Genomic DNA, 27319 nt, shown 5'->3' with positions numbered 1-27319 from the left:
GAGGCTTAGAGATTACCTCCCAGAAGCTAATGGTAAAGGCCAGACCTCTCTGGGCAAGGCTGAATTCTTTATAATACAGTTTGTTTTTCAGAAAACCCCTCCTGAGCACTTCCTGTCTTCCAGGCGCTGTGCTAAGGACGTTCGTGTAATAACTCCTGTAGTCCTCAGAACAACGCCAGGAAGTAGGTATAGGCAAGGAGACAAAGTCAGAGAGACCATGTCTTGTCCAGTCATGTAGCTAGTGAGCACCAGTGCAGATTTCAAACCTGAGTCTCTGCTTCTTACCAATATCTTATGCTGCTCTTACCACATGATTAAATTCTGTTTAGGACTATTAGTTTAGGAATAATAAAAATACTGAGTTTTATTTGCAATTGCCTGTAGAGAGCATCTTAAAATTTGTTGCTAGCTTTCAGATAGGCTACCTAGAGAGAAAATCATAGAGGAGAAAAAGTATAAGCTTGTAACACCATAGATGAATGTCTCAGTCCCTCCCTTTTTTTTTTCTTCAATTTCACAAACTAAAAAAAGCAGCAGCAGCACTTCCTAATTGTCATATCTGTCCTCATGAGATCAGCTCTGTGTTACCTGTATAGGAAGAGTGCTCCTTATCCTGTGAACACTCCACTTTCTCTACCCTAACTAAAATTAATTCTTGATGCGTTTTTGAGTCTTCTTAAGTTTTTTCCTGGTAAGACTAGATTTTATATGTATGGAATTTAAAAAGTAAGAAGATGGCTATTTTAAGAGTATATGGTAGGAAATGAAAACCTTGTTTACTTTTTTTTCTTCTTGCTGTGTCAAAGCAAAACAGATTACCTTCCAGTTATTGATCCAGTTATTGATTCAATCCAGTTATTGATTCTTGCCTCTTCCCTAAATGAGAAATTCAGAGGTGGTCATTAAAATCTCAAGTTTACTTTAAAGTACAGCTTCCAGTGGATTTATTGAACTTAACAATGGTAAAGCATAAATATCAAGTCCAGTGAAAAATAAGAATTGTTTGTCTGGAGAACACTGAGGCACAGATGGAGGCTGTTAGGCTGAGATAGCTCCAATGCCTTGGGTTCCTACAAAGGCAAACTGAAGCTCAGTCTAAATAGTAAAACAGAGTTTAAACTTAGCTCATCAGAAACCTCCAGTTAACTTCTAACTAGGGACTTTCCACCAGATCACATTCAGATAAGGCACACACCTAGCTGTAGCCAATCCAGTCATGTATTTCGTCTGCTTTTGTGTTCAGCCTATAAAAGCCCACTGCTTGTGTTGCCGAAGCAGAGCTCTCAGAACCTCTCCTCGTTCTGATGCCTGATTCATGAATCATTCTTTGCTCCAAAAAACTCTGTTAAATTTAATTTGTCTGAAATTTTCCTTTTAACAGCATAAATAACTATAATGTCTAATTTTTCTTTGTCTTATTTATGTGTGAGAAGCCGATAAGAAATAAAAATAAGAATTATAGCCTTTAAAAGTCAATTTCTGAAATTTTCACATCCTAATATTTCCCCTTTTGGACCTCCAATTGATCTTGCCTTTGCTGCTTGTACAGCATAATGTTGATTTTATGCTAATTCACAGACATACTCCTCTTTCTATTAACTTTCTTACAGATGAAGAGAAGAACAAACAGAATAAAACAAAAACTCAAACTACTGATTCTAGTGAAGGAAAAACAAAAAGTGTACGGCATGCGTATGTCCACAAACCATATCTTTACTCAAAGTACTATAGTGATTCTGATGATGAGCTTACTGTAGAACAACGACGACAGTCTATTGTAAGTCCACTTTGTTCTGTTATTTTAACCTACTACATCAGGTTAACAAACTTAAATAGTCTATCTGCAAGGTACTGGTGTGCATGTGAAGCAGAGACATACAGGATTTGCCTGTAGGAACCTTGTCATTTAACTAGGTAGAGTAGATGTAAACATGTGACAGAGATGTTTGTGTCATCATTACTAATACAAGTGAATATCCCTTATCCGAAATGGGTGGACCAGAGGTGTTGCAAATTTTGGAATTTTTCACAATTTGGAATATTTGCATATACATAGTGAGAAATCTTAGGGATGGAACCCAAGTCTAAACATAAAATTCATTTGTGTGTCTTATATACCTATGCACATAGCCTGCCGATTATTCTGTACAATGTTTTTCATAATTTGGTGCATGAAACAAAGTTTTGACTACAGTTTGATTGCCACCTTCACATGAAGTCAGGTGTGGAATTTTCCACTTGTGACAGCATGTCAGTGCTAAAGAGTTCAGATTTTCAGATGATGGTTGCTCAACCTATAGTAGTAAAACTGGAACAACCTAAATGCTTTACAGTATGGAAATGTTTAAACCAAGTGTAGATCCAGTCCTGCAAGGATATGATATGCAGCTATTAACATACTATTGAGATGGAAATGCTGTTCACCTATTTCTTGGATTCGAAAATATTTCTAATTATAAAATGTACCACTGAATTAATAACTGCTTTTTAAAGAAAATTACTAACTTATTGTTACATGTGTATGTTAGTTTTAAGATAGCTTACCATTTTAGAAACATTAAAGTATGAAAAGTTGTAAAATATGAAAAGTTCAGAATCAGGAAATATTGTTACATAGGAAAATGATTTGAAGAAACTGCCCCAAAATGCTAGTGGTGATTAGCTTTCACTTCAGGCTTATCTCTTGAAAAGGTTTCTTGGTTAGAAGTTATGCACCTGCTTAGGATTTTTGGCACTCCGGGCCAGAAAAGAGTAGTAAGAGTAGCACAATGATTGTGAATTCTTTCTGCTGTAAAAGACAATAGCTGCAAGTCCCAAGTCCCTTGGGTCCCAAGCATATAACCATCAAGTCATATATGTTGTAGAACTAGCCTATCACTTGAATTTTTATTTCAACTGTTTTCTATAAGAATAGTTGGAAAGTTATAAACAGCTACCTATATATACTTAATGTTCATAGATATTTTCACAGCTCTCTTTTTAATTGAAACAACCAGCTTATTTAATCACTTTTTCCCAAAATAATACCTTTCCCATTCTTTAAACTAATGGCATTCTGAAAGAGTAATGGCAAATTTTCATAACTGTTTATTTTATTCTGGTAACTTCCAGATTGAAACATACACATACATATGTATGTATACACATACAGATAAATGTGTGTATATATATGTAGTGTATGTGCATTTTTTCAGAGCCCATTAATTTGAACATCTGAAGGGTAAACTAAAACTTTTTAAAAATACAGTTTTTCAGTGTGTTTCTGCCTTTGCCTAATAATCTGTTAGGATATTTTGTGGTTTTAGGCCAAAGAAAAAGAAGAGAGGCTTTTAAGAAGGCAAATTAATAGAGAGAAACTTGAAGAAAAACGAAAACAGAAAGCAGAAAAGACAAAGTCTTCAAAAACCAAGAGTCAAGGTATACATGTTAACTTTTAATATTTTAAACTATCTTATATATTTCATTATTTTCCAGGTACTCTTATGTTACTTATGAGACATGGATATAAAATAAAAGGAACTATTCTCAAATGTGGAAGGTTTCCTTACGTTTTAATCTCATGTGTTTATTCATTTTTCTTTTTTATTATATTGCTAAATCTTAATTAAACATTTTATCAGATACCAGCTTATGCAACTCGTTTGTTAGCAGTTTATTTTTCTGTAATGATTTGATTATCACTGGAAAGTAGATTGTTAACAATGAGTTATCAACCCTTGCTGATGATTAATGAAATTAATCTATGCTTATGTTAACTAAAATGTCAAACATTTACCTGTAATATTGCATTGAACAAAATTGTATTCCCCCTGGTCACTAATCCTATGTAATATGTGAATTCACACATACACACACTTATGTGATCATTTGAAATAGGAAAGATAAGACTTCTTCATCCAAAATATTATGTCTGTTCTAGCACAGCTTAAGAATATTAAAGCCATTTTGGCTTTAACAATGATTAGAAAAATCTTAATGAAAAATTAATATTACACTGTTTCTAAAACTTTTCTGAAATACATTTTATTGATTGCTTCTTTTCTAGGCAGGAGTAGTGTGGACTTAGAGGAATCATCAACAAAGAGTTTGGAACCTAAAGCCCCCAGAATTAAAGAAGTCCTTAAAGAACGGAAAGTTTTAGAAAAAAAGGTAGCCTTAAGCAAAAAGAGAAAAAAAGATTCAAGGTACATATTTTATCTGGGCATGTTTCCCTTGTAACACTCCCGGGTGCTTTCAGAAGAGAGGCATTGAAGTGACACTAAAGAGTTGTACTTAGGATGTGTATGTTGCTGCATATTTATGAAGGACCTTAGGATTTCGTATTTAGTATCAAAATGTTAATATCTATAACATTTCTAAGTAGTGTATCTTAATCTTTTCGCGTGTCCCAGATCTTTTTGATAATTTGATGAGAGCTTTAGACCCTCTCCCCTGAAAAATGTACGTGCATAAGCTAACAATTATCCCTAGAGTTTCAGAGTTTATGGATCCTCTAGAAGTTATCTGGAAGTATTCCTCCTGTTGGCGTTCAGTAACCACTTGTTTACAATTATTATTTCCAGTCTTTCCACGCTTTTAGTTTTACCAGTATTCCATGATTCTCCCCCAACCCAGAATCTGAGCCAGATTCCTTGTTAACACTGCATTATCTTGGTTAACTTTTTAAGAATTAGAAAGCTAAAGAGACTCTTGAGGGTAGCTATGAAGTCATGTGAGCCATGGGCTGCAATTTGTTTATTCCATCAAGTTGCGTTTATGTAAATTTATCACAGACTTCAAGATAACTGATTTGATAATTTGCAGAACTTGGTAAGAGTAGTAAGCTCTCAAATTTCTTACTGTTATTACATCTTATCCTTATTGATCTGAATAAATAAGACTTCCCTCTTTACTCAAAAGATAGTAATTTTGAAGTGTAATTATAGCTGATAAAATATTCATCTTTAAGCAACAAATTAGGAATTTTTGTTTCGGCTGTACTTTCCCTTAGCACCAAAACCAGTTCATGCCATATTTGGGATTGTGCTCTCCTTTGTTGACGAATAATTGATAGGATTTAAATTGAAATGTAACAAGTCTCCATTTATCGATTAAGTGTATAAATTGTAGTAAACGGCCAGGCGCTGTGGCTCACGCCTTTAATCTCAGCACTTTGGGAGGCAGGGGCGGGTGGATCACATGAGGTCAGGAGTTTGAGACCAGCCTGACCAACATGGTGAAACCCTGTCTGTACTAAAAATACAAAATTAGCCAGGCATTGTGGCGCATGCCTGTAATCCCAGCTACTTGGAAGGCTGAGGCAGGAGAATTACTTGAACTCAGGAGTGGAGATTGCAGTGAGCCAAGATTGCGCGATTGCACTCCAGCCTGGGCAACAAGAGCAAGACTCCACCTCAAAAAATAATAATAAAATAAGATAAATAAAACTTATAGTAAAGGAAAGCTTTTTATTGTTTTCAACCTTCCTGAGAAATTTTCACATTTGATTCATGCTTTATATTTGACTCTTTCACCCTTAGGAATGTTGAAGAGAACTCCAAAAAGAAACAGCAATCTGAAGAAGATTCCAAAGAAACCTTTAAAACAAGTGAAGTATGTCTTAATAAAACCTCATTTCAAATGCTGTTTTGTTAGATATAGGCTGTTTATTCCTTTGGAATAAAACTTAGCATGTCATTTGACTTTTTTCAAGTTAAATAAAATGTCACTTACATTCAGCATTTTTGAAACCCCATTTTGTTATGTCCCAAATTGCCCATTTTGTTGAGTTGATTTATATATTTGTCTTTTATCTAGGTAATAGCTACTTTTCTTCTCTTTTCCCATTTCTTATAATTGCAATAACAAAAATGCCAGTAATGACAAAAAAAAGAAAAAGGGAGGCTAAAATTAAAATCTAAAATCCCCCCACTATAACAAATTATCCTTTTTATTCCCTTTCATTCCTTATCCACAGGTCCACATAATTTTTTAGAGTACAAGTAATCTGGCAAACTGTTTTTAACATTTTACTCATTTCATGTCACCTTCTAGGCTTCCTAATTATTTAATGATTGTGTAGTGTTACATTTAATGTAGATACCATAATTTATTTAAGTATGTCCTTATATTTTAGCGCTTAGGTTGTTTCCAAGATTTGATCATTTTAAACAGTAAAACCAACGTACAATGTTTTCTTCCCCCTTTCAGGATTATTTTCGTGGGACAAACTTTTGCTTGCACTGGTTTAAAATTCTTATTTACAAAGCCACATTATCTATAGTTCTGTAGCTAAAATATCTTACTATTTCCAGAGGGAAAAAGTAATAGTTTAGTGATTATTTGTTTATCATCAGCAAACATAAATTTATTTACTCAGAAATTAAAGGTGTATTTAGAAATATATAGTGATGGTTTAATGACATATTTTTAAAGATTTAACTTTGTGATAATTCTCTATAAAAAATTATCTCATAAGATTGTATTCACATTGTTTAGAATTAGTTTTTTGTTGTGAAGTTAGGTTGATGCAAACTCCTGTTAGTTCTTTGAGGAATTTAATTTTAAGCTATTTAATAAGGTCTTGTTATGACCTGGACTCTATTATTAGTAGAAATACATTAATCTTTGTGTTGACATTTAAGGAGATGCAGTGTTACACTGACCTAGAGGCACAAAGGTCTGTCTGAGAACTTTGGCCCATTATTTGCATAAGAATAATTATAGCTAGTAGTCAGTGGGTCTTTATTGAAGTAGATGTAGTCAACATCCCCTCATTAATATTAATCACCTACTTAGGGCCAACCCACAGGGCCAGGAGGAAGGTTTAGATGCTCTTGTCTCAGTATCTTTTTTGAATACATAAACATATGCATATGTTATATATGATATGGTTACTATGAGTTATTGTGTACATTGAAGCTTCATGTATAGAATGTTGTACAAGTAGCCTAAATTCATGAGGTTTCCATGCATAATTCAGGTTTCTAAATCAAAATATAGGAAATCTATCTTTCAGTGTATTTCAATTTTAAATTGCCTTCATGTATTATGTTTTTGACTGTAAAGGACATTGGACTGTCATTTATTTAGCTTGTATTTATTATTGAGTACTGGGCATTAGTGAGCTCTAGTGATTCAGAATTGAAGAATTCATAGACAAATCAGTGCCTGTGATATACTGGAAGGAGTACTAGACATGGAATGAAATAATCTAAGCTCATTTCTAACACACCTACTTGAGGCCTGAGTGTCAAGTTATAGAATCATGCTGAGCTTCAATTTCCTGATGGTTTAATGGCATATTTTTAAGTATTTAACTTTATTTTGTGATAAATCTCTATGAGAAGTAATCTCATAAAATTGTGTTCATATTGTTTAGAATTAGTTTTTTTATTGTGAAATGTGGTTGTTGTAAACTCCTGTTAGTTCTTTGAGGAATTTAGCTTTTTAAAATCAAGTTAATAATATCTATTTTTAAAAATCAGGTGAGTTTTTGACACCTACACAGGCTGCTTGCAAGAATTAAGTGAGATGTTACATATGTGACAGCACTCAACATATTAGTGCACCCAAATGTTACATTTGAATCTAAAGATTGATTTTGGTATTTCTCATATTTTAATCTTTGTTTTCTTTCAGCATTGTGAAAAGGAAAAAATGTCTTCTTCAAAAGAGCTGAAGCATGTTCATGCAAAAAGTGAACCAAGTAAACCTGTCCGGAGACTTTCAGAGTCTTTGCATGTAGTTGATGAAAACAAAAATGAATCCAAAGTAGAAAGAGAACATAAAAGACGGACATCTACCCCTGTTATCATGGAGGGGGCACAGGAAGAGACTGACACAAGAGATGCAAAAAGGCAAGTAGAACGTGCAGAAGTTTGCACCGAAGAGCCCCAGAAACAGAAAAGCACACTTAAAAATGAAAAACATCTAAAGAAAGATGATTCTGAAACACCACATTTGAAAAGCCTACTTAAGAAAGAGGTGAAATCCTCCAAGGAGAAGACTGAAAGAGAGAAAACTCCATCAGAAGACAAATTGCCTGTGAAACATAAATATAAAGGTGATTGTATGCATAAAACAGGTGATGAGACTGAGCTTCACTCTTCTGAGAAAGGTTTAAAGGTAGAGGAAAATATTCAAAAGCAAAGTCAACAAACAAAGCTTTCTTCAGATGATAAAGCCGAACGAAAAAGTAAACATAGGAATGAAAGGAAATTATCAGTATTAGGCAAAGATGGAAAGCCAGTTTCTGAATATATTATAAAAACAGATGAGAATGTTCGTAAAGAAAACAACAAAAAAGAGAGACGCTTGTCAGCTGAAAAAACTAAGGCAGAGCACAAATCAAGAAGGTCAAGTGATTCTAAAATTCAGAAAGATTCTCTGGGTTCCAAGCAACATGGTATCACATTACAGAGAAGAAGTGAAAGTTATTCGGAAGATAAATGTGATATGGACTCCACTAACATGGATAGTAATTTGAAACCAGAAGAGTTTGTGCACAAGGAGAAACGACGAACAAAGAGCTTGTTAGAAGAGAAACTTGTGTTGAAGTCTAAATCAAAAAGTCAAGGCAAACAGTTAAAAGTTGGAGAAACAGAATTACAAGAAGGTGTCACTAAACAGGCAGCCACTCCAAAACCAGACAAGGAGAAGAACACAGAAGAAAATGACTCAGAAAAACAGCGAAAGTCTAAAGTTGAAGACAAACCTTTTGAAGAAACTGGTGTTGAACCTGTATTAGAGGCTGCTTCTTCTTCGGCACATACTACACAGAAGGATTCTAGTCACAGAACCAAGTTACCCATAGCAAAGGAGAAATATAAGAGTGATAAAGACTCCACTTCCACTAGGCTTGAGAGAAAGTTGTCAGATGGCCACAAAAGCAGAAGCTTGAAACATAGTAGTAAAGACATAAAAAAGAAGGAAGAAAATAAGGCAGATGACAAGGATGGTAAAGAAATTGACAGTAATCATGAAAAGGCCAGAGGTAATAGTTCACTCATGGAAAAGAAATTAAGCAGAAGATTTTGTGAAAATCGGAGAGGAAGCTTGTCACAAGAAATGACTAAAGGAGAAGAAAAGCTAGCAGCAAACACTTTGAGCACTCCCAGCGGTTCTTCCCTTCAGAGACCAAAAAAGAGTGGTGATACGACATTGATCCCTGAACAAGAGCCAATGGAAATTGATTCTGAGCCAGGTGTTGAAAATGTGTTTGAAGTATCTAAAACCCAAGACAGCCGCAATAATAATTCTCAGCAAGACATTGACTCTGAAAATATGAAACAAAAAACTTCTGCCACAGTTCTAAAGGACGAATTGAGAACTTGCACAGCAGATTCAAAAACAACAGCTCCAGCTTATAAGCCAGGCCGTGGAACAGGAGTTAATAGTAATTCTGAAAAGCATGCCGACCATAGAAGCACCCTGACCAAGAAAATGCATATCCAAAGTGCTGTGTCCAAACTCAATCCTGGGGAGAAAGAACCCATTCATAGAGGAACTAATGAAGTGAATATAGATTCTGAAACTGTTCATAGAATGTTACTGAGTGCCCCATCAGAAAATGATAGGGTACAGAAGAATTTGAAAAACACAGCTGCTGAAGAACATGTTGCTCAAGGAGATGCTGCTCTTGAACATTCCACAAATTTAGACTCCTCTCCATCCTTAAGTTTAGTGACTGTTGTGCCTCTGAGGGACTCTTATGATCCAGATATAATTCCTGTGTTTGACAAAAGAACTGTTTTGGAAGGTGGCACAGCTAGCACCTCCCCTGTAGATCACTCTGCTCTCTCTAATCAAAGTCTGACTGTTAGGGAATCAGAAGTCCTTAAGACAAGTGACAGCAAAGAAGGTGGTGAAGGTTTCACAGTAGATACACCAGCAAAAGCAAGCGTCACTAGCAAAAGACACATTCCAGAAGGTCACCAGGCTACTTTATTGGATGGTAAACAAGGAAAGGTAATCATGCCTCTTGCAAGCAAGTTAACGGGCATGATTGTGGAAAATGAGAATGTTACCAAAGAAGGTGGTTTAGTGGACATAGCCAAGAAAGAAAGTGACTTAAATGCAGAGCCCAATTTAAAGCAGACAGTTAAAGCAACAGTAGAAAATGGCAAGAAGGATGGCATTGCTGTTGATCACGTTGTAGGCATGAGTACAGAAAAATATGCTGAACCTATCAAACTTAAGCATAAAAGAGGCCCAGGTAAAGTGAAAGACATATCAATTGATGTTGACAGAAGGAATGAAAACAGTGAGGTAGACACCAGTGCTGGAAGTGGCTCTGCACCCTCTGTTTTGCACCAAAGAAATGGACAAACTGAGGATGTGGCAACTGGGCCTGGGAGAGCAGAAAAGACTTCTGTTGCCACTAGTACTGAAGGGAAGGACAAAGATGTCACCTTAAGTCCAGTGAAGGCTGGGCCTGCCACAACTACTTCTTCAGAAACAAGAGAGAGTGAGGTGGCTTTACCCTGCACCAGCATTGAGGCAGATGAAGGCCTCATAATAGGAACACATTCCAGAAATAATCCTCTTCATGTTGGTGCAGAAGCCAGTGAATGCACTGTTTTTGCTGCAGCTGAAGAAGGCGGGGCTGTTGTCACAGAAGGATTTGCTGAAAGTGAAACCTTCCTCACAAGCACTAAGGAAGGGGAAAGTGGGGAATGTGCTGTGGCTGAATCTGAGGACAGAGCAGCAGACCTGCTGGCTGTACATGCAGTTAAAATTGAAGCCAATGTAAATAGCGTTGTGACAGAGGAAAAGGATGATGCTGTAACCAGTGCAGGCTCTGAAGAAAAATGTGATGGTTCTTCAAGTAGAGACTCAGAAATAGTTGAAGGAACTATTACTTTTATTAGTGAAGTTGAAAGTGATGGAGCAGTTACAAGTGCTGGGACAGAAATAAGAGCAGGATCTATAAGCAGTGAAGAGGTGGATGGCTCCCAGGGAAATATGAGAATGGGTCCCAAAAAAGAAACAGAGGGCACTGTGACATGTACAGGAGCAGAAGGCAGAAGTGGTAACTTTGTGATCTGCTCAGTAACCAGAGCAGGGCCCCGGGAGGAACGCATGGTTACAGGTGCAGGTGTTGCCCTGGGAGATAATGATGCACCACCAGGAACAAGTGCCAGTCAAGAAGGAGATGGTTCTGTGAATGATGGTACAGAAGGTGAGAGTGCAGTCACCAGCACAGGAATAACAGAAGATGGAGAGGGGCCAGCAAGTTGCACAGGTTCAGAAGATAGCAGTGAAGGTTTTGCTATAAGTTCTGAATCGGAAGAAAATGGAGAGAGTGCGATGGACAGCACAGTAGCCAAAGAAGGCACTAATGTACCGTTAGTTGCTGCTGGTCCTTGTGATGATGAAGGCATTGTGACTAGCACAGGCGCAAAAGAGGAAGACGAGGAAGGGGAGGGTGTTGTGACTAGTACTGGAAGAGGAAATGAAATTGGGCATGCTTCAACTTGTACAGGGTTAGGAGAAGAAAGTGAAGGGGTATTGATTTGTGAAAGTGCAGAAGGGGACAGTCAGATTGGTACTGTGGTAGAGCATGTGGAAGCTGAGGCTGGAGCTGCCATCATGAATGCAAATGAAAATAATGTTGACAGCATGAGTGGCACAGAGAAAGAAAGTAAAGACACAGATATCTGCTCCAGTGCAAAAGGGATTGTAGAAAGCAGTGTGACCAGTGCAGTCTCAGGAAAGGATGAAGTGACACCAGTTCCAGGAGGTTGTGAGGGTCCTATGACTAGTGCTGCATCTGATCAAAGTGACTGTCAGCTCGAAAAAGTTGAAGATACCACTATTTCCACTGGCCTGGTAGGGGGTAGTTACGATATTCTTGTATCTGGTGAAGTCCCAGAATGTGAAGTTGCCCACACATCACCAAGTGAAAAAGAAGATGAGGACATCATCACCTCTGTAGAAAATGAAGAGTGTGATGGCCTCATGGCAACTACAGCCAGTGATGATATTACCAACCAAAATAGCTTAGCTGGGGGTAAAGATCAAAGCAAAGCCTTGATGATTTCCACCAGTACCACAAATGATTACACCCCTCAGGTAAGCGCAATTACAGATGTGGAAGGAGGTCACTCAAATGCTCTGAGAACTGAAGAAAACATGGAAGGTACCAGAGTAAACACAGAAGAATTTGAGGCCCCCATGCCCAGTGCAGTCTCAGGAGATAACAGCCAACTCACTGTCAGTAGAAATGAAGAGAAAGATGAGTGTGCCATGATTTCCACAAGCATAGGGGAAGAATTTGAAGTGCCTATCTCCAGTGCAACAACCATCAAGTGTGCTGAAAGTCTCCAGCCAGTTGCAGCAGCAGTGGAAGAAAGGGCTACAGGTCCAGTCTTGATAAGCACCGCTGACTTTGAGGGGCCTATGCCCAGTGCTTCCCCAGAAGCTGAAAGTCCTCTTGCCTCAACCAGCAAGGAGGAGAAGGATGAATGTGCTCTCATTTCCACTAGCATAGCAGAAGAGTGTGAGGCTTCTGTTTCCGGTGTAGTTGTTGAAAGTGAAAATGAGCGAGCTGGTACAGTCATGGAAGAAAAAGACGGGAGTGCCATCATCTCCACGAGCTCGGTGGAAGACTGTGAGGGCCCAGTGTCCAGTGCTGTCCCTCAGGAGGAAGGCCACGCCTCAGTCACACCAGCAGAGGAGATGAGTGACACTGCCATGATTTCCACAAGCACCTCTGAAGGGTGTGAAGCAGTCATGATTGGTGCTGTCCTCCAGGATGAAGATCGGCTGACCATCACAAGAGTGGAAGACTTGAGCGATGCTGCCATCATCTCCACCAGCACAGCAGAATGTGTGCCAATTTCTGCCAGCATTGACAGACATGAAGAGAACCAGCTGACTGCAGACAACCCAGAAGGGAATGGTGACCTGTCAGCCACAGAAGTGAGCAAGCACAAGGTCCCCATGTCCAGCCTAATTGCTGAGAATAACTGTCGGTGTCCTGGGCCAGTCAGGGGAGGCAAAGAACTGGGTCCCGTGTTGACCGTGAGCAGTGAGGAGGGGCACAACGGGCCATCAGTCCACAAACCCTCTGCAGGGCAAGGCCATCCAAGTGCTGTTTGTGCAGAAAAGGAAGAGAAGTATGGCGAGGAGTGCCCCGAAGTAGGACCATTTGTAGGAAGAGGACAGCAAGAGAGCACTTTACACCGCATAAATGCAGAAGAGAAGAAGGTATTGTTGAACTCCCTTCAGAAAGAAGATAAGAGCCCAGAGACAGGGACAGCAGGGGGCAGTAGCACAGCAAGTTATTCAGCAGGAAGGGGCTTAGAGGGGAATGCTAACTCACCTGCCCACTTGAGAGGACCAGAACAGATGTCTGGGCAGACAGTTAAGGATCCCTCTGTCAGTGTTCGCTATTTGGCAGCAGTAAATACCGGTGCTATAAAAGCTGATGACATGCCACCTGTTCAAGGCACAGTGGCTGAGCATTCCTTTCTTCCTCCTGAGCAGCAGGGGCCTGAAGACAACTTGAAAACTGGTACCACCAAATGTATTACTGGCCAAGAATCAAAATTTGCTCCTTCCCACACAATGATCCTTCCAGCTACCTACAGTGTAGCTCTGTTAGCTCCTAAATGTGAGCAGGACTTGACTGTAAAGAGTGATTATAGTGGCAAATGGACTGATCAAGCATCTGCTGAGAAAACAGGAGATGGTAACAGCACAAGGAAATCATTCCCTGAGGAAGGAGACGTAATGGTTACTGTGTCTTCTGAAGAAAATGTGTGTGACATAGGTGAGAATCTGTACCTAATTGCAAATTTTAACATTTTACAAGGATGATTGTACAACAGAGTGCATTTAGGACAGTCTTCCAAAAGATGGTTTTGGTTCCAGAAAGATGAAATATCTATAAATTTTTTTCTCATATCATAATGTTGCAAAATAACTCATCAAACTTGAAGGTCAAACTTCTCTAAAAGGTACTTCTGTTTAAAAGTTTAAAACCTCTGGCCCATTTCTCATGTGTGGGGAGAGAAAAAGCAGGAGGCTGAGGCATGGGAAGTCCACATGTTATTTACATGACTGCTGCAACTTACTAAACCTCTTTGACCTACAGGTTTCTTGTCAATCAAAAGGAAGAGTACCCTACCACAACCCAATGAAAGCAATATATACATTTTTTACCACCCTCATTTTACAAATGAGGAAATACAGTCAGAAAATTTAAATAGTGTTCATGGTCCTCGGGTGACTTTTAGAAGATAAAAAGCTTCCGAGCCTCCATTTCTTGTATAAAATGGGGATAATTAGATGGGATCACAATACAAAGGCAAACATGATTCCAACCCTCATCTGATTATAGGTTTGCAGTATGTATTTGTTCAGTCTGCTGGTTCCTTTGAATCAAGGGAGCACATTATTCTTTTTAACAGCTTATTTTTCAGGTGAAATGAGTTTCTAGTTTAGAATATATTTGAAAGTGAAAGGAAACATTTTTCCCTGCTGATAGATTTTGGACAGTGCTGGTCTTTTAGAAATAGTTAATAACTTTCAAGGATACTATATCAGTCATGCCTTATACCATCCAACTTCAGATACTTTAAGTGGACAGTGACACTTGAAAGCGTGACAATTGCATAGAATGGTATTAAGCGCAGGATGCTGTAAGAACCAAAGGGTCCTTATGCGCTGGACTTGAAGGGGCAGAGGAATTCTTTTCCACTCTGGCTGTATAAATTGTAGCATCCTGGACTTTTAACTGAAACAGACCTTAGCCATCAGCTAACCCAGTCTCAGGAAACTGAGGCCAATAGATTTAGTCTTGTTCATTATAGAGACTTAGGAGAGTTTAAGAAATGCTCCAAGGGTTGAAACAAGTAACTTTACAAGTTTCTGTTGAATTTAGCCTAGAGTAAATTGAATGCTTCAGAAGTTTTTATGACTCAATCATTGCTACAATTACTCATCCCTCTTTTTTTCCTGAAGAAGTGAAAATAGAAGGGTTTCTACAGAAGCTTCTACACAATCTGCAGAAGGATATAGGAAAGAGGCAAGACCACAGTAGAATTGAATCTCTCCACCTGACAAAATTTTATTTTCTTTTTGTCTACCTCACAGTTTAACTTTGTGTTCAATATTTCTGTGTTCAATGTGAAGCAAGTAAAGTGAATCTGTTAATAAATCACCTTTACTGAGAATAGACCTTAGTGACTCAGAATATTTTTAAGGACAAACTTGATGGAGATCACTGCAGAAAATTACTTGGAAATGAAGATGTCTCCACAGATAATACTTTTGTCATTCTTTCTGGGCAGTTATCTTACTCTGCAAACAAGAATTTCACTCACCCAAAATGAGCAAGTAATCCCTGCCTTTCATCCAGATTCTTTTTATACAACATATTCCTTTTGGTCATTTTCTACTGACAGCAAAATAAATCAGAAAAGGAAGGTGGCACGGCATGTCAGATAACCACATTCCATTACTTTTGACCCCGGATGTATTTTGCAAGCAAATTCTTAAATTGTACTAAATGGCTTGAATTTTATTAGGCAATGAAGAGTCTCCATTGAATGTTTTGGGAGGATTGGAACTGAAAGCCAACTTGAAAATGGAGGTATGGCTTATAATTCAGCTGTGCTGAACTGTAAGTGATTAAATACTGTTTCGTCACATATACACATATTTATACTTACGTGATATGTAGCTCCTGTTCTCATTGTACTTATGACACTTAGTGTTGTTATTGTCATATTCTGTGGGGGAGAAAGCTAAGAACCTCAGTAATCTTAGTAAATAGTGCCATCATCAGTTCCATTTACTCAAGCCAGAAACATAAGAGTCACCATCAGTTTCTCCGTCATCCCACGTTTTATTTATCGCCATTTCTTACAGGTTCCATTTCCAAAATATAACATGAGTCCATCTATTTCTGTTTCTACAGTCACCACCTTAGGCTAAGCCACTACTTCAGTAGCCTCTCCATTAGGCTTATTTCGCTCCAGCCCTCCTCCAGTGTGATTCACACAGCCCTGCAGGTAGTCTTTAGAAACATAACCTAGGCCCTGTCATAGCTCTGCTTAAAATTTCTAGTGGCTTCCCATCATGCTTAGAATAAAATCTTTTTTTTTTTTTTTTTTTTTTTTTTTGAGGCGGAGTCTCGCTCTGTCGCCCAGGCTGGAGTGCAGTGGCCGGATCTCAGCTCACTGCAAGCTCCGCCTCCCGGGTTTACGCCATTCTCCTGCCTCAGCCTCCCGAGTAGCTGGGACTACAGGCGCCCGCCACCTCGCCCGGCTAGTTTTTGTATTTTTAGTAGAGACGGGGTTTCACTGTATTAGCCAGGAGGGTCTCGATCTCCTGACCTCATGATCCGCCCGTCTCGGCCTCCCAAAGTGCTGGGATTACAGGCTTGAGCCACCGCGCCTGGCCAATAAAATCTTTTTTTTTTTTTTAAGCATGGCTTTGGTGCTTACACAATTTAGTCTCCATATCCTCTTTCTAGCCTGATCTCAAGGCACCAACCAAGTATATGTGACAAGACGGCAGTGAACATGGGGGTTATGAACACCACAGAGGAAACACAACTTGCCCAACAGGAGCAATGGGAAGGTAGACAGGAGGGCTTGAAAGGAGGACACTGAAATAGAATTTTGAAAGTAGAATGGAAATTTCCCAGAAGAGAAAGAGCCTTCTAAGCAAAGAGAATGTTGTGTTCTAGAGAGAGACAGGAGGGCACGTGGTGTGTCTCAGGCACTGCAGTGGTTCACGGTGAGCTGTGGTGAGACTTAAGCCTGGAAGGCAGTGGGAGCCCATCAGGAAGAGTCTTGTGTGGTGTGCTGAGTTGGGGGTTTTACCTTTAAAGCAATAGAAGACCCATTGATGGATGAAATACGAAATTAAATTGATTTTTTACTTGCTTGGTTTTTAAAGTTTGATGTATTTATTTTTAAGTTTTGTGTACTCTTAAAAGTAGGCTTTTATATTGTTTCAGGATGCTAGGGTTTTTTGTTTAATTCACTTGAGGTTAGTCTTCTTGTAAAAACCCCGGTTAACTTATATTTACGGTGCTTTGGATTTTTTAGGCTTATGTGCCTTCAGAGGAAGAGAAAAATCGTGAAATTCTGGCACCACCAGAAAGTCTGTGTGGGGGAAAGCCAAGTGGAATAGGTGAGCTCCTTAGAGTGGTTGTTGACATTGTTTTTGTTTTTGCCTTGCATGTGGTTTTACCTTTCTAAAAATCAATAGTTGATGCATAATAACATACAGTCTATATTAATTTGCCTCTCACTTTTTAAAATAGATTAGGGAGAATTCTTTACTATCTTATTTTTAACATACACTTTTCCTCATGAAATGTCAATCAGCATTACGTAGGGTAATTGTTTAAATCTGATTACCTCCAAATAATAATGCAAAACGAAAGTTGTTTTGGAGCAAACGCTTGCTCTATCCCAGCAGTGTTTCTCCATACCCCTGCCTGTCTCCAGACACTATTGCAGCTCACTTCCAAAAGGCTAGTCTGAGCCTAAGTACCCACTTTACACCATTTGCTCTTGTCTCTTGCTCAGGCTTTTGCCCCAGTGGCTGCACAGAAACTACTCTCAGCTTATATAACCTCTTCTCAGTCTCTCTCTGCAACATTCTTCATTGTGGACTACAGATTTTAAGGGAGAGCCTCAGTATCAGAAAGGATAAAGGCAGGAGCTCTTAAACGTTTTGGTCTCAAGGACCAAAAATTACTGAAAAATTACCGACGACCCCAAAGAGATTTTGTTATATGGCTTATACCTATTGACATTTGCCAAATAAGAAATTAAAATTGAGAAGAGTAAATATTAAGTCACTATTAATTCAATATAATTAACTCACTATAAGTTAACTCTTTTTTCATGAAAAATAGCTAGATTTTCCAAAACAACACAATTAAGTGATAAAAGTGACCTTGTTTTGCATTTTTGCAAATCCCTTTAAGTCTGGCTTAATAAAAAACAGCTGTTTCTCATATCTGTTTTCACATTCAGTCCTGTTGCTATTTATTGTTTTGGTTAAAGTAAATGAAGAAAATCCAGCATTACAGATAGATGGTTGGGTTTTTGTTTTTGTTTTGTTTTGTTTTAGTTTAGTTTAGTTTTGTTTTGTTTGAGACGGAGTCTCACTCTGTTGCCAGGTTGGAGTACAGTGGCGCATTCTTGGCTCACTGCAACCTCCGACTCTCTGGTTCAAGCTGTTCTCCTGCCTCAGCCTCCTGAGTAGCTGGGATTACAGGCACACACCACCATGCCCAGCTAATTTTTGTACTTTTAGCAGAGACGGGGTTTCACCATATTGGCCAGGATGGGTCTCGATCTCCTGACCTTGTGATCCGCCCGCCTTGGCCTCCCAAAGTGCTGGGATTACAGGCGTGAGCCACTGCACCCGGCCGATGGTTGGGTTTTAGTAGCCTTTGCAAATAATTATGGGTACATCTTGGCCTGTGGAAAATTCCATTGAGCACTCATGAGTCTGTAAGACAAATAATGTTAGTTTGGCCCTTGTGGATTCCTTGATGGAAAGCCTCAGGAATTCCCCAGAGAGGCTGGACCATACTGGCTTAAGGAAATGGAAATGAGAAGAACTGTGATAGTGAGGAATTATTTCTAATTCGTATTGCAAACATGATTGTGTGTTTTCTTCTGATTCCCACAATATTTTTTTTAAGTACTAGAAACTATAGAGTATGTGACCAAATTTAAGCTGGTCCTCCATTTTTTTCCACAATGTTAAAATATCCATGCAAGTCAGGTGGAATAAACAGTCAGGGTGATTTTGGTTGTAAACTAATTACTGTGACCAGAGGAATGTAGCTTACTAGTTGACTTAAGTCAGGTGCTCTGTTCCTGGATCCACTTGGTATTCCAGACCACAGTCTGGGCTCTTGGGAAAGGTGCCAGGAGGGCAACTGTAATGTCTACTGTAGTTGGATTGGCTCTTTAAATTATTTCCCTGACAAACATCAAGTCTGCTACCTGTGAGTACTAGGGAAATCAACATGGAAATGACAGATGGAAATAAGTCATTCACTGAAATCAACCTGCAAATAAGGTATATAATAAAGATACTTACTTGACTGTGGGAGTCAGCTTCCCTGAGGTAAGACCTCAGGGAAGACTTGTGTTGGCTCAACCAGTCTCTTCCTTCACCCTTCTCCTTTTATTATAGAAAGTAAGATATACAGAAATGCATGAAAAGTTTCCCACTCCCTATGAGTAACCACCTTCAGTACAATAAAATTATATTTGTATTGTTCTAGAATTTTTTTTCACTCGACCATATATTGCAGGCACCCATCATTACTTTATCAGCATATACAGATCCACTTCTTTGTTTTAATAGCTAAATAATCGTCCCTAATACCAGTTTTAGATCTTTTAGTAGTCTCAGGGTTTCTACTGTTACAGGGCTGCAACAAACTTCCATAATGCATATCACTACATGTGTTTTACCAGGTATTTTCATAAGATTGGATTGAGGGAGGGAGGGTCAAAAAATATGCAGGTTGAGTATCCCTAATCCAAAAGGTTTGAGATCAGAAGTATTTAGAATTTCAGATTTCTTAGGGTTTAGGAATATGCATTACACCTCATTGAGCATCCCATATCTAAAAATTCAAAGTCTGAAAGTTCCATTGAGCCTTTCCTTTGAGAGTCATGTTGGCACTCAAAGAATTTCAGATTCTTGGAGCATTTCAGAGTTCTCATTTTTGAATTTGGGATGCTCAACCCGTATACATTTTGAATTTTTATAAGTACTTGTTACTCATTTAGGGCTAAATATTGAGTAATCAGTAGGTATGCATTAGGTGTACAAGGCAAAGAGAAGGGCAGTAGATGTGGAGTGATTCAGATTAAGTGAATAGTGCATATAAATCTCACCCATGACTTATCTGGGGAGGTTTGGGGAGTGGGAGCAGTTGAGGACTTTCTTACACAAAACCATCTGAAAGGGTCTCGAAGCCTTGTAAGAAGTGTCAGCCAGTCCTGGAAGACCACACCAAGACTTGGTAAGTCATTTATGCTGGCATGTTAAAACCCTCAAGATGACTAACCTATTCAAAACTTGGACAGATACATTAGTTAAAATGTGCATGGGTGTTTATACTACAAATAATTAACGTCTCATTTGTTAATTGTCAAGAAGCTAACATTTTTGGATTCTGAAGTCCATTGTTCCCACAGCTATATTTCAGATAGCTTTACTGTGTTTAGGTACAGTTCAGTAAGAGATCTACTTACGTAAAAGGAAGTTGTTTAAAAGAAAAATGTGTGTTCTGTCATTGTTGAGTAGAAACAGTAGACTTTGTACTTCATGTTTCCAAAGAATATAAACAGACCATTGCTGTTTGAGGGGATAGGATCTAACTTTTCATTTGACGCTATTATTTTAAATGAACCAGTGTTATACTGCAGCTTAACAGCTACATTAAGGTCTTTTACTTTTTTTCTAAGCTTCAGATCACCAACATAGTTAAATCACCACAGTGATTTAATATACCACTGCCATTATTATAAAAATGCAGTCAACATTAATTTCTGTTGTCTTTTTCTGGTAGTAGTTTCTGGTAGTACAACATGGATTGATTGTGGGAAATAAGTAGTCAGAATGTTATAATTTATGAAGGCAACTAAGCCACTTGGTGACATAGGATAGGTTCCCTATCCTGAAAATCTTCAAATTTATTTCTCTACATTTCAGAAACAATACTCAATTTCTTTACATCTCATTTTTGTTTTTGAACAGCTGAACTCCAGAAGGAGCCTTTGTTGGTGAATGAATCACTAAATGTAAGTCACTGTAATGATTTTGATTTTTGTGGTTATTGGATTTTTTTTTTTATTTTTTGGAGAGCTATTGAGGAGGAGCCATCTGGAGGGGTTACGTGTATATTTCTGTAGGAGCCAGGAGGCATTTGGTAATGTACTCTTCATTTGAGTTCAGCATCCTGACAGCATCTTTCACTAGCTCTTTTCCATGTTCACCTATACCCACTGACGAAGAACTCTGAACTTTCTATTGTTTATTATTATAACAGGATTGAAAATTGGATTTTGATGTCTTAAATCATCCTGGTGCTATAGACAAAATAGATTTTAGTTTGAGAATTAAATTTCACTTTATGTTTTTAGACAACTTTTCTCAACATACTAACCTGTAACTGCTATGTGTCTGTATTTTTTTTCCCAGATGTGGCTCTCATAATCCCTTTCATTCTTGAAAGAGTCTTCTTTTGGGCTTTCTGTCTTAATGTATTTATAAGGAACCTCGTGTTGTACCAGGAGTGAACATTTTGTAAAATGTTTCCAAATGTGCAGACAACTGCATTCTTTCCAATGCCCCTAGAGGAATTGGGGTACTATCAGTGAACCGTGGAATCAGAGTACTTCCTCATCAACCACCCTATTTTGTAGCTAGAAACTCATACACCATATACTGAATAAGAAGAAAGAGAAAAGCACCACTTGGTGTGGTTCAAGTTTGCCATCCAAGAGTTAAAAATATTTTGACTGGGCACAGTGGCATGGCCTATAGTCCCAGCTACTGAGGAAGTTGAGGTGGGAGGATCACTTGAGCCCAGGAGTTTGGGTCCAACCTGGGCAACATAGCAAGACCCTGTCTCTAAAAATAATTTTTTTTTAATAAAATAAATTTTAAAAGTTAAAAAGACTTTAAATGGGGTTGAAGCTTACCAAGCCAGGTGGCATGTTCTCCATCCTACCTCAGTCCCCAGAGTCCACCAACAGCTGTCTTTTCCCCAGTCGAGCATAAATGTCCTTTCCAAATATGTACAAAAGCCTGTGGCCAGGACTTAGGATATTATAGGATATTTCTCTTATTTATTCTTACTCTTTTGCCATTGGCTGCTTTAAGGACAGAAAGAATAAGCACAATAATTTGTTAAACTGAAACCTTTTCAAAAAGAAGATGCTGCGTGCTTCTGAGCTTCTGGGTGAAATTAAAAAGAATATGTACCCCAATTCCTTTTGGCATTTGTACAGATAGCCAGGTTATGTAAATTACCTTCTCTCCTCTCTCTGTCTTTTAGCCTTTACATTTTTTGTAAGACTATCCATAAATATCTTTTATATTATATATTTAGGTTGAAAATTCAGACTTCAGAACAAATGAAGAAATTCATAGCAAATCTTATAACAAAGGAGGTAAGTTAATGAATTTCATAGCCATAGTTTTAATATTAATTATAGTTGCCATTTATTGAGTGTGGTCTGTATACCAGGCCTTGTGTTAATTATTTTACATATTTTTCTCTCATTGAATTCATAGTAATTCAGTAAAGTGATAGTTAACAGCATCACTCCTATAGTTGAGGAAAACGAGTCTTAGGCCAGGTGACTTATATTCCAAGCCATACAGCCTAAAAGTGATGTCTCACTTTAAATAGCTACTAGAACTTTGCCATTAATCTCACAGTTGACTCAATCCAACATGAATACAAAACACATAGTCTCCTGTGGATTGCAAGTACCCAACTGTGAAATGTGTTAACTTCTGACAGACAGTTTAGGATGGTGGCATATCAAGGATGTCACATTTTTGAGGGTCTTCTCCCAGGGGTGAGGGGGTGAGAAATAGCATGTTTTGTATGAATTTACATTCAAACCCAAAAAAAGACTAAAGCTTACAAAATTAGTCTAATCCAAATCAAAACAACCTGTGCAGGCTGCCAACTCTGGACAGATAATTTCCTTCTCAAACAGAACATAGAATTTTCTTGATGCTTACTAATTTTGTTAATTTTCTATTGTAAGAGTGGGAAAAGAGGCTTATTTACTTATACAGTTATTTTTATAACATATACCATATTTCAAACAAAAGTAAAGCGGTAATAAACACCCATGTGCCCCCAACCTCGTTTTGCCCTATCTTACAATTCAGTATATTTGCTTCACATACCTTTTAAAAAATTTTAGTTATGGTGGAATCCCCATTTACCCCTTCCCAATCCCAATCTCTTTCCCTTTAATCTCACTCCAAAAGGAACCACTATTATGCATTAGTTATATATAGGTCCATAAACAATATGTAACATATGTTGCCTTCTTCAGATAAATATGTGGTCTCGCCGGGCGCGGTGGCTCAAGCCTGTAATCCCAGCACTTTGGGAGGCTGAGACGGGCGGATCACGAGGTCAGGAGATCGAGACCATCCTGGCGAACACGGTGAAACCCCGTCTCTACTAAAAATACAAAAACTAGCCGGGCGAGGCGGCGGGCGCCTGTAGTCCCAGCTACTCGGGAGGCTGAGGCAGGAGAATGGCGTAAACCGGGAGGCGGAGCTTGCAGTGAGCTGAGATCTGGCCACTGCACTCCAGTCCGGGCGACAGAGCGAGACTCCGCCTCAAAAAAAAAAAAAAAAAAAAAAAAATGTGGTCTCACATTACATAAACCCTCCCCACCTTATTTGCTCATTTAGCAGTTTTCTGAGATTTTGTTCTGTTGATTTGTATTAACTCTAATTATTTTCATTGCTCTTGAATATACCACAGTTAGTATTTTTTGCCTCATTTGTACATTATTTTGCACATGTAGGTGTTTTGAAGCTTTTCCCAATTACAAAGAGTGCTACTGTGTATGTTCTCCTACCTTTCCCAGTGTATATGTAGTGTACTTGTATTTCTGGGTATGGAATTGCTCAGTTATAGGCACCTCTTCAACTTTACTGCATGTACTAAATTGACCCCAAGTAGTGTACCAGTTGTCACTCCATACCATCTCCGTATTTGGTATTGTTTGACTGGAGAATGTTTGTTAGCCTGATGATTATGGTGCAGTGATTCATTGTTTTCATTGATGCTTCTTAATACTGTGTTGCTACACAAACTGGGGGGAAGGGCCTTGAAGTCTTCTGTGTAAAGTCCAGCGTCGTTACCCCAGACATGTTACTGACCTCCTTGAACCCCGTTCCCTCACATCTACAAGTGGAGGAAGAAAGAGAACTTAACTGACGGAGTTGTGTGGAGGATCCCATCAAAAATCATTTGTGAACTATCTACCACAATGCCTTGTATATAGCTGATACTCAGTAAAGTTACTCACTCAGTTTTCTCCCAGCCCCCTAACACATACCTACAATAAGTATTGGAATATAAAAATATTTAAGATTTTTTTTCTTTTTTGTATTTATTACTCAGAGATATCCAGTGATAGAAAAGACAATGCAGAAGCCATAAGCAGTCACAGTGTTGAAGCAGATCCTAAAGAGGTGCGTTTTAATAAACTCAAGTGTTTGATATTTTATACATAATATTTTCACTGTGCACAAAGAAGGGCTTTAGAAAGGCTTTACTTCTTTGTATAAATTAAATATTAATGGTATACTAAGAGTTCCACATGTCACTTTTACCTGTATATGCCCTTTCAATGTTTAAGCAAATAGCAGTTCTCAGGGCTGTCTGGAAGTGCCCATGTTGTACAGTCAGAATGGTTTTTCATGCACCTTCATCAACCATAAGAAGTTCATGTTTAATCAGCCACTAAGCAGAAAAATACTACTAATTATGACATGCCATCAGTTGTAAGATATACATAGCTTGACTTCAGAGATGGTGAAATGATAAATAATTTTTTAAACATGTGTTTTAGAGTTATTGAAATACAGTATGTAGCTAGAAATAGCATGTTTTGTATGAATTTACATTCAAACCCAAAAAAAGACTAAAGCTTACAAAATTAGTCTAATCCAAATCTAAATATCAAGTGTTCTAGATTTTTTTTTTTTTTTTTTTTTTTGAGATGGAGTCTTGCTCTGTCGCCCAGGCTGTAGTGCAGTGGCATGAACGCTGCTCACTGCAAGCTCCGTCTCCTGGTTCACACCATTCTCCTGCCTCAGCCTCCAAGTAGCTGGGACTACAGGCACCCACCACCATGCCCGGCTAATTTTTTTCTCTCTTTTTAGTAGAGATGGGTTTTCACCATGTTAGCCAGGATGGTCTTCATCTCCTGACCTCGTGATCCACCTGCCTCAGCCTCCCAAAGTGCTGGGATTACAGGCGTGAACCACCACGCCTGGCCAAGTGTTCTAGATTTTTTTAAAATGTGTATGTCAACTTATTCCAAAGGTTAGAAACTAATACAGTGTGCCCCCATTTCAGTTTATTTGAATCAAGATTCTATGGCCTTTGATCTAGTCATTCTTAATTCCAGGTTGAAGAGGAAGAAAGGCATATGCCTAAAAGAAAAAGAAAGCATTATCTCTCTTCAGAAGATGAACTGGGTATTTATATATGTTTCTGTTTTAGACATCTTTGAAAATCGTATTATTTTTATATCCAAAAGAGTGAGCCAAAAACATAGAGAATTTTTGAGGATAGTAACTGTCTACTTCACAAGTCTTGAGACTAATTTGTTTCTAGACTGGCTTGATACCTCCAGGGTCCTTTCTGGACCTCAGTCTAGAAACTAGATTGTTTCCTGCAGAAGACCCAACCCCTGGATCTCAGACAAAGATAGACTCTCTCTGGAACCACACCCCGGGGCCCAGCCAGGTGCCAGTGCAGTCTGTATTTTGTATCATAAGCAGATGCCCTACAGAGCTAGTGAAGCACTTTAGTTCCAAAGTGCCTCTAACACCCCTTCTGTGCTTCATACTGTTGATTTTCTCATGGTCTGTAATGGTGCCCTCTAGTAGAACAGCAATAATAGAAGTGTTGTACATTCATTTTGTCTAATACAGAAGCTACTAGCCACATGTCACTGTTGAGCACTTGAGAGTGGTCAGTGGAAACAAAAGACTGAATTTTTAATTGTTTTTTAATTATTTTATATTTCAGTAGCCACATGTGGTTAGTGACTATCATGTTGAACAGTGCACTGACCTTTAATACTTGACATAAAGGAGAAGTTCAATACTTATTGAATGACTACATGAGAAAGAATGAAGAGGAAAGAATGAAATATTTATATTTTATATTATTTGGTAGCAATTTAATGAGTTCCTGATGTATTCAGGTACTATCTATGGTACATTATATACATTCCCATTTAATCTTTACAATAAACCTATAAGTTAGGTGGTGGTATCATCTTATAAATAAAGAGATTAAGATTCTGAAAAATTACGACTTTATCTTCACCACATAAATCTGATTTGAAAGCCCATGGTCTCAATTACTATACTATACCTCTTAGGTAGTAACTCATTTAGAAAGTTAAAGTATCTCTGGAAACTATACACTAAGCCCTTCCCACAGAACCCACTACTTCATTGGTGTCATGTGAACATATGGGGATTTTTGTATTTTGTTTTATTTTTACTTTGCCAGAGCAAAAGGCAAGTGTTCAGTGCTCATATCACATATTATAAATATAGAGTAACTTTTGGCTTCTCTGTATCACAGGCCTAAGAAAGAAGGCTCAAACAGTCTTAAAATAGAACTATGTATTTCATTTTTCATTTAGCTTTTGTTCATTTGTGATTCTGTCTAAACTGATTTACAGATGATAATCCAGATGTCCTGGATTCCAGAATAGAAACAGCACAAAGGCAGTGTTCTGAAACTGAGCCACGTGACACAAAGGTATTTTTTCCACATATTAAAGTTTTGGGTGGGGGTAGGGAGGCCTAATTACAGCATTGTGAATACTTATTATAATATTTTTTTCATTTTAGTATCCCCCTTTATATGTCTCTAATAATAATCACTTTATTATAAAAGGTGTATATTTTTAGTCTCCTCCCCAAAATCAAATGTTGCACTTTATAATTCTTAAACTGCAAGATTGTCTTAATTATTACAATTTAAATATAACATTGCTTAGGTTTTTGTTCAGTAGTACTGATTTCTTAAGGTGTCTAAATGTTTTCTTCCAAAGTAGAATGTGCTTTATCACAGATATACTTGCATCAAAATATTGAAATACAGTCACATATATTAAATATTAGTACTTTACTCTCTAGCTTACCTCCTGTATTAGTCTGTTCTCATGCTGCTAATACAGACATACCTAAGTGGGTAATTTATAAAGGAGAGAGGTTTAATTGACTCACAGTTCCACATGGCTGGGGAGGCCTCACAATCATGGTGGAAGGCAAAGGAGGAGCAAAGTCACGTCTTAACATAACGACAGGCAAGAGGGCATGTGCAGGGGAACTCCTCTTTATAAAAGCATCAGATCTCGTGAGAGTTATTCACTGTCAGGAGAACAGCACAGGACAAACCTGCCCCCCTGATTCAATTACCTCCCACCACATCCTTCCCACTACAAGTGGGGATGATGGGACCTGTAATTCAAAATGAGATTTGAGTGGGGTCGCAGCCAAACCATATCACCTCCTACCTTTAAAATCTGGGTACTCTTAAGGA

General features: G+C 38.2%; 1 protein-coding gene across 6 annotated transcripts in view; it reads left to right on the top strand.

The window, feature by feature from the left end:
* Nucleotides 1–27319, top strand: part of BOD1L1 (biorientation of chromosomes in cell division 1 like 1) — a 60636-nt gene that overhangs the window by 15946 nt on the left and 17371 nt on the right. For 5 of the 6 annotated variants that reach the window (XM_033213771.1, XM_033213769.1, XM_033213770.1 and 2 more), the window contains exons 6-17: nt 1611–1777; nt 3306–3417; nt 4046–4184; nt 5520–5592; nt 7621–13756; nt 15516–15580; nt 17046–17130; nt 20740–20783; nt 22097–22157; nt 24149–24219; nt 25161–25230; nt 26454–26533. In XM_033213771.1, coding sequence (XP_033069662.1) covers nt 1611–1777; nt 3306–3417; nt 4046–4184; nt 5520–5592; nt 7621–13756; nt 15516–15580; nt 17046–17130; nt 20740–20783; nt 22097–22157; nt 24149–24219; nt 25161–25230; nt 26454–26533 — 7103 coding nt within the window. Of the gene's footprint in view, nt 1–1610; nt 1778–3287; nt 3418–4045; nt 4185–5519; nt 5593–7620; nt 13757–15515; nt 15581–17045; nt 17131–20739; nt 20784–22096; nt 22158–24148; nt 24220–25160; nt 25231–26453; nt 26534–27319 lie in introns of those variants that run through there. The other variant, XM_033213773.1, reaches the window with a different exon arrangement.

The sequence above is a fragment of the Trachypithecus francoisi genome, unplaced genomic scaffold, assembly GCF_009764315.1.
Source record: "Trachypithecus francoisi isolate TF-2019V2 unplaced genomic scaffold, Tfra_2.0 Lachesis_group1, whole genome shotgun sequence".
Classification (NCBI taxonomy): domain Eukaryota; kingdom Metazoa; phylum Chordata; class Mammalia; order Primates; family Cercopithecidae; genus Trachypithecus; species Trachypithecus francoisi.
The sequence above is the reverse complement of the archived record's forward strand: the minus strand, read 5'-3'. Positions and strand labels throughout refer to the sequence as shown.